Raw genomic sequence first — 10,525 nt, forward strand, 5'->3', positions numbered from 1 at the left:
GCTGTCCTGGAGCACTGGGCAGGCCGGGACCCATCGCTGCTCCGCTTCAAGGGCACAGAATCACCAAGAGCTTTGGGCTGAAAGGGACATTAGAACTGGACCTTCACAAAGGTCACAGCCTGGCCCAGCCTCCTCTCACTGACACTCTGAGCTCCTGTGCCACCAGCGGCGGGGCAGAGCCCCAGGAAGATGCAGATTCAGGTCGCTCTGGGTGCTGAGCAGAGCTGCAGCAGTTCTGCAGCCCCGCTGCAGGATAACACTGCCTGCAGCACATGCAGAAAGGGACCCTTGCAAAACAGGCACAAGACACATTTCTCCAAATGGCATTAATTACGTCTCGGGTTACTAAACCCAAGCAAATCAGGATGATTTCCTTCCCAGCATCACGAGCCTGAGGTTTGCTATTCCCTTTCTCTCAGGTCTCCCGTTAGGCTGTGTGGATGATTTCCCTGTCAGGCGTTCCATGCCTGCTCACGGCTCCCCAGCATCCCAATCCACCCCATCCACCTTATTGCAACTCCAGGTGCTCCACTAATTCCTCTCCTGGCCTTGCAATTGCACATCCCCAAATATTGGGTGGAATGGCAGCAGCGCTCCTGCCGCTGCTTCCAAACTGAGCCAGGAGGAAAAACATTCGGGGACGTTTTCAGCCGAGCCTTTATGGTCTGAAGGACGTTTTAAAGGCAGGGAACATAACCCGGCTCCTGCGGATGTTCCTGAGGATTCCATCACGAGAAATTGCAAACGAGGGTTGGAGCAGAGCAAAGAAAGGGGGTGGGAAGGTGGGACTCACTTTTCCAACCCTCCCTGTGTCCCACAGAGCAGGGCTGGCTATCTTGGCTGTATTTTTGGGGTCTGGAGAAAATAAAGAGCCATCAGCAGCAAAAGGCGGAGCTCCAATCACCTTTTTAACCCAAGGAATTGCAAAATCAAGCACATTTTTTAAAAGCTGCTGTTTTGGAGAGCCCCTCAATAAAGGCACATGGAAGAGGCTGTGGCACTGCAGAAATTCCCCCCATGTGCCCACCCTGCCCCACAGTGCCAGGAAGGAAAACAAACAGCAGCAGAAAGCAGGAAACTTCCAGTCTCTCCGCTGTTAATTATGATCTTAGGTTGCACAGAGAATCTGTCATTCAGGCGCCGGTAATGGATAGTTTCTATTTCAATTCTCCCTCCACCCTATTATCTTTTATAAAATTCAGCCAGGCCGGTGATGGATTGATAAGGGCCAGTCCCGCCGGCTCGCACACCCAACTTCTGTATCTTTTTAAATATTTCACTTGGTTGAGATCTTTATTTCACAGTTCGATTTCCTGTAGTACAGTGAATTTATCTCAGTCACCAGTCGAGTTCTCTCGAGTCTCTCATCTCCTCTCTCCGCAGGCCCTGCCCGGCGGTGCTGCGGTTTATAAAGGCGGCCCCGGAGCCCCGGACCGTGCCGTGCCCGGCCCAAAGGGCACCTTGGCACCCCACGGGGCACCGGCTGGAAATTCAGAGCCCAAAGCCCGGGCTGGCCCTGCCAAGGCAGCTCCGGGAGGGCGGAAAAGCGCCCGGAGCCCCCTCAGCACCGCCCCGCCGGGAGCGGATAACCGAAATCACAGCCAAAAACCCAAACAGCGGACAGGTAATGCCGGTCCCGGCTCGCTGCTCTGCCCAGCGCGGTCAGGCAGCACCCCCTGGTGCCACCGCGGCACCGGCACCGGGGCACGGAGAGCCGGGACAGCTGCCCGGGGCACCAACTCTGCCCGGGACACAGGGACAACAACTCTGCCCGGGACACGGGGAGAGCCGGGACAACTGCCCGGGTACCGGGACAACGGGACAACTGCCCGGGACACCGGGAAAACTGCCCGGGACACCGGGAGAGCCGGGACAGGTGCCCGGGACACCGGGAAAACTCTGCCCGGGACACCGGGACAACTCTGCCCGGGACACCGGGACAACTCTGCCCGGGACACCGGGACAACTCTGCCCGGGACACGGGGAGAGCCGGGACAACTCTGCCCGGGACAACTCTGCTCGGGACACCGGGAAAACTGCTCGGGACACCGGGAAAGCCGGGAAATCTCTGCCCGGGACACCGGGAAAACTCTGCCCGGAACACCAGGAAAACTCTGCCCGGGACACCGGGAGAGCCGAGACAGCTGCCCGGGACACCGGGAAAACTCTGCTCGGGTACCGGGATTCGCCCCCTGGGACCGGGCCGGGGCTGCCCGCAGAGCAGCGCCGCTCCCCCGCCTCGCCCCGAGCCCGGAGCCGCTGCCCCGGGCCCGTCCGGTGCCGCTGCCCCGGGCCCGTCCGGTGCCGCTGCCCCGGGCCCGTCCGGTGCCGCTGCCCCGGGCCCGTCCGGTGCCGCTGTCCCGGGCCCGTCCGTCCCTCCCGCCGGCAGCGGAGCTGCAGCAGCACCGGGGCAGTCCCGGGCATTTCCCTCCTGGGCGCAGCTCGGGTCCTGCAGGACACGGAGCTCGGGGCCGCTCCTCTCCCCGGCTCTTGGGGCCATTTCCTCCCCCGGGATCAAAGCACCCACTAAATCCATCTGCATGATGTGCAAAAAGGTGATTTATCTGCAGGGGAAGCCGTGGAAATTCCCAAACGCTCTTAAACATCCGTTTTCTGGCTCTAAACCATCAGCAAGTTGCCAGCTGGGGAACGCATTTGCCTGCTCCCCTCTGTGTATTTTCTGCTTTTCATTATAATTTGGTAAATAATACATTACAATGAGTTATTTATCGCACTCAGCCGCTTCACGACGCCTCCTCCATGGCGGGGAATTTCACCCATAAATCAGACCCCAAATACCTGCAGGTCTAACCCTGCCCAGCACTCCCAGGCTCTGCTGAGAGCCACCAGGGCACGAGTGCCACCCAGCCAGGGACAAGGGACAGCTCCAGCACTGAGCAGGGACACCTCAGAGCTTCTGAGGGGACTGGGAGCACAGAGCCCGGCCAGCAGCGGGTTTGTCACTGCTGGAAATGAGACAGGGACAGCGCTCATCTGCAGCAGCAGCACCCAGAGGGAAAATCCATGATCCCTCCTTTCCAAGTCACTGTACCCCTCCCTTTGAGACAAATTGGTTTGCAAGTACGGATTAATTTGACTTCACACCGCCTCAAATCAACAGGATCCGGGCCCACAGATTGGGAAAATCAAGGCATGGAAGGGAAAATTTTAAAAAAGCAGAACTAGGAACAAAACCCTCTCTCTGTGCTTTAACTACAAAATCATCTTTCCTCATTAGCAGCTAATCAGAACTACCAGAGGGGAAGAGATTACAGACAGGGCGGAGAGGGGAGTAACTCACAGAAATACAGACATCAGAACAGATTTTCATTTATTTACTCATTTATCACAGTGAGTCACAGGCTTTGAGTTCATGAGTCTGCATTAGCCTTGCAGGATTTGGGGATGCAATCTCCAAAATCTCAGAAGTGAACAGGTCACAGGCACGTGCCATCTCAGGAAGGAGAAAATCAGCACTTTGGGGCTGCTCTCGGGAAGTCTGATATGGCTTTGCCTGCTGGATTAGAAGAACGCACTAATCTTCCCTGCCAGCCTGCTCATCTCCCCGGAGCCTTATCTGAGCCTCGCCCAGGGAGAGCAGCCCAGGCTGCCGGGCTCTGGTCCCCAGGTCCCCACGGGTCACAGCAGCCCCGGGATGTCCCAGCAGGGCTCCACCTGCCCGGAGCATCCCCTCCCTCCCTCCGGCATTCCCGGCCCTGCACGCCAGCCCACGGGAAACCGGGAACGTGGTTTTAAATAAGAGCAGGAAATGGTGTCTTTGTGTCAGGCAAGTGGAAGAAATCCAGGACCAAGAGACTGCAGAGCCTTTCCACTTCAGACAGCAGGTGCTCTCCAAGATGTGGTTATGGCAACAAAATAAATGATGGATAATTGCTTTTGTGACAACTTGCCAATTAAATTAGACTCAGCAGAATAACATAATGACAATTTGTTATGCTCTGGTGGGCACTAACACACCAATCATAATTAAATGCTATGACTGAAATAGAATGCTGCTGTACACAGGAATATATAACCCCAATTCCCTCCCAGTGAAACATTATAGGTTCAGACTTGATTTCAATTTCTGGAGGATAACAGCATTAGCGCACATCAGAATGAGCCTGCAATATGCAGAGAGGCAGCCCGGGGACAGACAGAGCCAAGGGCAGCTGAGGCGCGGGGCTCCTGCGGGGAGCGAGCCCAAATCTCTGCTGAGAGCTCAGAGCCCCGCCTGGGGAGTGACCCGGGCTGGGGAGAGCCCCAGTGCAGCCCCCAGGGGAGTGACCTGGGCCGGGGGAGCAGCCACAGCGCAGCCCACCCGGGGTTAGGGCCGTGGGGCTGTCCTGGGCCAGCGCTCCCCTGTCCTGGGGCTGTGGGGCTGTCCTGGGGCAGAGCTCCCCTGTCCCGGGCCAGCCCTTCCCTGTCCTGGGCCACGCTCCCCTGTCCTGGGAGGGAATTCCTGTGCCATGGCCATTGCTGGTGCTGCAGAAGCAAAACACTGCAAAAAGCCCCAAACCCGTTAAAAAGCCCCAAAGCCGTTAAAAAGCCCCAGCTGAGAACAGAAGCAGGCAGGTGGCAGAGCTGGCACTGCCCAGGTCGTGTAAAACCAGAGCAGTTCTGTGCCAGCCCCTCTCCAGAGTGCAAACAGCACATCAGAGCCAGCGCCCTGCTCTGATTCCACATCCATTTTCCTAACAGATGCAGATTTCTGGAATATTCCAAAGCTCAAATCAGGGCAGGTTTGAAGACCAAATGTGTGTGCTTGGCACGGCTGGGCAGGGGCAAATCCCAGAGGATTCCACAGAGTGGCAATGCCAACAATTTTATATCTTATTTGGAGCCATGTTCTTTAAACACGAAACCCTTTATTATCTGCCTGGGTGAAGCTTGGCATTGGCAAGGTCAGATCACCTGCTTTTCCAGCAAGGCTGATGAATTGTTTTGGCTGCTCCAGACATTAGACTGGATCCTATTAAATCCTTAGTTCCTCTGCCCTCAACACATACAGCAGATAATCCACGGCCCAGGAACACGCGAAGGGCTCGGGAGCAGCTGCCTGGGGGCTAAAACAGAGCCCAAGCTCAGAGCCCGGCCCTGCAGCCCGATCTGAGGGACTGGAGGGGTTTGTTCCACAGGACACCTCTGCTCTGCTTGGGAGAACATCGGGGTAAGGAATGCTGCATCCATCACCCCTGGGAGACTGCTCCAATCACCCCGCACTGCATTCTGCCCCCCGAAACTTTCAGCCCGCATTTTTGGGACCCGGCCTTGGAGAACCTCCAGCCCGGCTGTGGAAAGCGTCCCTGCCCGCTCCAGCAGGAGCTGGGGCTGTGTGTAACCGATCCTGCGGCATTCAGTGCCACTGCAAACAGCCTGGCAGGCACCAGAGGAGCTGCCCCCGCGGGAGGAAGGGCAGGAACGGGCACAGGGAAGGTCACACGGCTGCCCCGGGGATGGCGAGGCAGCCACCGCCGGTCCCCGGGCAGGAGCGAGCGCTGCGGGGCCGTTACCGGAGCGCAGAGCCGGGCACAGCCCCGGGATCCCGGAGCAGCCTTTGCCTGCCCCGGGCAGGGATCCCGCACCGCCGGGCATCCCCCGTTCCGGCCCCGCTGCCTCGCAGGGGAAACCGCGGTGCCTTTTCAGGGATTTCCTGCTGAAAGCCGGGATCCCAAAGCCGGGATCCCCCCAAAGCCGGGGGGGGCTCCCAAAGCCGGGGGGGGATCCCAAAGCCGGGGGGGGCTCCCAAAGCCCGGGGGGATCCCAAAGCCCGGGGGGGATCCCAAAGCCCGGGGGGGATCCCAAAGCCCGGGGGGGATCCCAAAGCCCGGGGGGGATCCCAAAGCCCGGGGGGGATCCCAAAGCCCGGGGGGGGATCCCAAAGCCGGGGGGGGGATCCCAAAGCCGGGGGGGGGATCCCAAAGCCGGGATCCCAAAGCCGGCGGGGCCCGGGCAGGGCTCGGTGGCCGCCGCTCGGTGCCGGGAGCGCGGAGCGCGGCTCCCACCTAGCGGGGAGCGCCGGGGCACCGGGGGCTGCGGGCACCCTCAGCCCCCTCCTGCTGCCGGGAAAACGCCCCGGCAGTGATAAATCGCCCCCCCGGCTGCTGCCCGCAGCTTCTGAATTAAATTCCCGCAGTTACAGCAGGTCCCGACCGGCAGCATCGCCCTCAGCCCGGCCAACGCGCCCATCAAACGCTGCTCGGGCTCACTGGTTTGACTGGTTTTATCCGAACGCACTTTGCAAACGCTCCGGCTCGCAGCCCTGAGCCCGTGGGACCCCCCAGACACAGCAAATCCACGGCGCTGGATATTCCAAACACTTCTCCATCAAGCACAGCCGACCCTGCCCCAGCCCGGGGCTGCTCTGCCCCGGCAGCTTCCAGCAGGGAATTCCCACCCGGGCACCGCGGCGCGACTCCTCTCCCTCCCTCCGGCCCCTGCCCCGAATCTCCCGCACGGATTTCCAGCTTCTCCCGCACCTTTGGCCACGTACCTGGGTCGGGTGCGGGGGCACAGCACGAACCGCTGGGGCAGGAGCGGGGCCGGGCACGGAGCAGCTCCTCAGCCCCTCAGCCGAGCCTTCCTCCCCTTCCTTCCTCCCTTCCCCGGCCGGGGCTCGGCTCCCCGGGCACGGGGCAATCAGCCCAAACCCTCCTCAGCTGCGGCCATCGCCGCGGCCTTGCTAATTAACGCCCCGTGGCCTTGGTAATTAACGCCCTGCAGCTGGTCCCCATCACCTTCCCAGCGAGGAGAAGCCCCTGAGGGGTCTCGGTTCACCCCCAGGCCACAGCTGCCCCGAGAGCGAACCCCAGGGCTGCCCTGAGCCACCCACTGCTCCAGCTGGATGTGCCCCCAGAGCCACCCACCGGCTTTATTCGGCACCAAACAAAACCAGCCCCAACCTTCTCCTCATCTGCCCCGCACAGAAACTCCTTCAGGGCAGCCCCAGGCTCGGGAGGGCTCTACACTCGATGCCATTGCTGCATCTGGAAATGGAGCAGTGCTAAAACACAGCGATTTCTGCTCTTTGTCACAAAACTCTGAGGGGGTTTAGCTCTTCTACAAGAGCAGAACCAGGAATAAAGTTTGACCTTCCAAGGATAACTGAGCAGTTCTGCTGCAATCACAGAAACCAAACCAGGGGCATTTCTACATCCTGCTCTCCACTGCCAGCGAGCTTTCCTCAGCAGCAGCAGCTCCAAACTGGGCAGGGAGGGAGGGCTGGACACCATTTACACCCGTTAGTGAGAGGTGGTGCCAGTCCAGGCTGTTAAAGAATCACAAACGAAAGAAAAACATGGCAAAAATCACCAAGAAAAAGAGAAAAAAGCCCCAGTTTGTTTATCACACAGCCCAAGGAAAATGTCTCATGAAAGATCAGCCATGCACTGGGTTTGCAGGCACGGGAAGAACTCCATCCCAATCCCAGCAAGACTGGACCTTTCCTCCATCAGCTCTAAAAAGGGGACAGCTGCTGGAATCCATCAAACAGGATCTGCATTCCCCCAGCAGGAAACATCTTCACTGCTGCACACCAGACACCTGAAAGGCAGAACTTCCAGTTTTTCAGGACAATGTTTTAATTTTCCACTCTTACACTCGGTATTTTCCAACTTGAGTTCGGAAAACAGTTGTGAGCCCTAAAAAAAATAATAAAAATAAGATTATCTGTGGCTTTGTCAATGTGGAGCTGGACAGAGGGGAACACGTGTGCCATGGACAGGCCTGGAGGGCAGCAGGATCCTGTCCCTGAGGGAAGTGTCCCCAAAGAGGGCTGGAGGGTGGCTCCTGGCAGGTGACAGGCTCAGCAGGGCTGTCAGGAGGGACGGGGATCCTCCTTCTGTGTCCCTGGCAGCTCTGGGGGCTCCTCCCCGTCCTTCCTCTTCTCCTGCCTTGCAGCCTGGGGCTGGGGCTGCCAGGCAGGATCCCTGGATCCAGCACCCTGCTGGGCCACCTGCAGGGAAGGACAGGAAAGAGCACATGAAACGGGCTGGGAAAAGCCTCTGAGGGGTGACTGAGGGGAGCAACAGCCCTCTGTGTGTCCAGGAAGAGTTTGATCCATGCTGGGATTGTTACAGGGCACAACACATTCCCAGAGAGGCTGCTGACCTCCAGCTAAAACATGGAAAAATTCAAGGTACAACAACAAATATACAAAGTTCCAAACGCTCTATACAGACACACTATGGATTATTTGAATGGTTATTCAGTTTCATCTCCAGAAAAACATCTTTTCTGAGCCCCAAGTCCCTTAACCATAGCCAGACCTGCTCATGGCCACGAGGAAAGTTTTCCCTGCACAGCAAAGACATTTTTAGGGCCATCAAGTGTGTGACTGCTGTGCTGAGGATTTAATTCAGACCAGCTCAGCACTAAGGGCCTGGCAGTGGAGTTTTCCCAATCCACCACCCAAGGAACTCTGTGGATATTTAATACTCACTTTATCTACTCCTCTTCTCTGTAAAAGGATCCCACTGGCCAGAAGGGCTTTTCCTGTTTCTTCAAACAACTTCTCCTCTTCAATTTTCCCTTCTTCCTTCAGCTCATTGTATTTCTCAACAAACCTGGGTCACAAAGTTGCTTTTTTACACTCACAAACACTGCTCTGGTTCCCTGCCCGAAGGGGAGGAGGGGACAGCCTCAGGACATTCCTGGTTCAGGGATCACCTCACCTCTGGCAGGTCGATTTGAAGTTTAACTGGGTCAGCTCGAAAGGTTTGGGGCCGTTGCCATAAACTTTGTAAAACCTCCTGCTCAGAAAAGGGAAGTGCTGAGATTTTGCAGCTAAACCACGAGCAAAGAGCCAACAGCAGGGTCAGACACCGAGGGAGCAGTGAGGGATGCACAGGATCATTCCTCCTGCTCCCAGGAGCCTTCATGGACACCTGGCAGGGTGGCACTGGGGGGCACTGGGCGGCCTTAGGGTCCCTGGCCACCCAAACCCGTCTGGGATCCTGCACAGCTTCCTTCCAGATTTTTAATTGTGTTAATAAACGCGGGTTAATCACCAGCAGCCGTGGGTCAGGGCAGCTCTGGAGCTCTGTGCAGGGCAGGGCCCAGAGGAGCCTCCATTGGAAACACGGGGCAGGCAGAAAAACCACCCTGATTTACCCCAAAAACCCACCCTGATTTACCCCAAAACCCACCCCGATTTACCCCAAAAACCACCCTGATTTACCCCAAAAACACACTCTGATTGATCCCAAACCCACCCTGATTTATCCCAAAAACCCCCCTGATTTACCCCAAAAACCACCCTGATTTACCCCAAAACCCACCCTGATTTACCCCCAAACCCAATCTGATTTACCCCAAAAACCAACCTGATTTATCCCAAAAATCAACCCAGCTTTATTACAAAACTCCAGCCAAATATATTTTTAAAAATCCTCACCCCAATTTGTCCCAAACCCCCCTGATTTACCCCAAATCCCCTGCAATTTACCCCAAACTCCTGCAGTATTCCTCAAACCCCCCCGCTTTACCCCAAACCTCCCCAGATTCACCCCAAACTTTACGATTTACCCCAAATCCCCCCGGATTTACCCCAAACCCCCCCAATTTACCCGAAATCCCCCCAATTTACCCCAAACCCGCCTGATTTACCCCAAACCCGCCTGATTTACCCCAAATCCCCCCGATTTGCCCCAAATCCCCCCAATTTACCCGAAATCCCCCCGATTTGCCCCAAACCCTCCCGCACTCACGCCCTCACGGTGTCCTCCCGGTAGAGCACGGCCCGGACGCGCTGCCCGGTGCCGTAGCGCGGCCGCGGCACGCGGTACACGGGCTCCCGCAGCGGCGGGAAGGCGGCGTACACGTCCAGCCACAGCGGCTTCTCCAGCAGCCCCACGCGCACCAGGCTCCGCGCCCTGCGGCCACAACCGGCTCAGCGCGGGGCTCACCGGGAACCGGCGCCGCCCCGGCTGAGCCCCCCCCGCCCCTCCCGCCGCCGCACCGGCTGAACACGCTGCCGATCTTGTGCGTGCGGCTCCCGGCCGTGGCGGCCATGGCGGCCCCGCCGGTGCTGCACCGGAACCGGAACCGGAACCGAACGGAAGGAAACAGGAACCGGAACCGGGGTGGCCGCCAGGGCACGCGGCCGAGCGCCGAGCGGCGGCGGGAGGAGGTGCCCAGGCAGCGCCAGCCGATGGCCGAGCCGGGTCGCGCCTCCGGCGCTGTCGCGACAGTCGGGACCGACCCCGGTGTGGCTGTGACAGTGACACCGTGACAGTGACACTGTGACAGTGACACCGTGACAGGGACACCGTGACAGGGACACCGTGACAGCGACAGCCACAGTGACACCATGACAGTGACACCCACAGTGATACCCACAGTGACACCGTGACAGTGACACCGTGACAGTGACACCCACAGTGACACCCACAGTGACACCCACAGTGACACCCACAGCGACACCCACAGTGACACCCACAGCGACACCGTGACAGTGACACCCACAGTGACACTCACAGTGACACCCGCAGTGACACCCACAGTGACACCCCACAGTGACACAGTG

The 10,525-nt window shown here is 58.4% G+C and overlaps 1 protein-coding gene across 2 annotated transcripts; it reads right to left on the reverse strand.

The window, feature by feature from the left end:
• Positions 1-7,311: 7,311 nt before the first annotated feature.
• MRPS23 (mitochondrial ribosomal protein S23) lies at positions 7,312-10,326 on the reverse strand. 2 transcript variants are annotated; one of them, XM_072916732.1, is made up of 5 exons: positions 9,959-10,326; positions 9,708-9,872; positions 8,673-8,750; positions 8,441-8,564; positions 7,312-7,542 (listed from the first exon to the last, which is right to left on the reverse strand). In XM_072916732.1, exons 1-5 carry the CDS (start codon positions 10,309-10,311, stop codon positions 7,522-7,524), a joined length of 741 nt encoding a protein of 246 aa, XP_072772833.1. In that variant the 5' UTR covers positions 10,312-10,326; the 3' UTR covers positions 7,312-7,521. The 2 variants fall into 2 exon arrangements, with proteins under 2 accessions (XP_072772833.1, XP_072772832.1); XM_072916731.1 differs by lacking the exon at positions 7,312-7,542 and adding an exon at positions 7,557-7,954.
• Positions 10,327-10,525: the final 199 nt, after the last annotated feature.

This window comes from Taeniopygia guttata, chromosome 19 (assembly GCF_048771995.1).
Source record: "Taeniopygia guttata chromosome 19, bTaeGut7.mat, whole genome shotgun sequence".
Classification (NCBI taxonomy): domain Eukaryota; kingdom Metazoa; phylum Chordata; class Aves; order Passeriformes; family Estrildidae; genus Taeniopygia; species Taeniopygia guttata.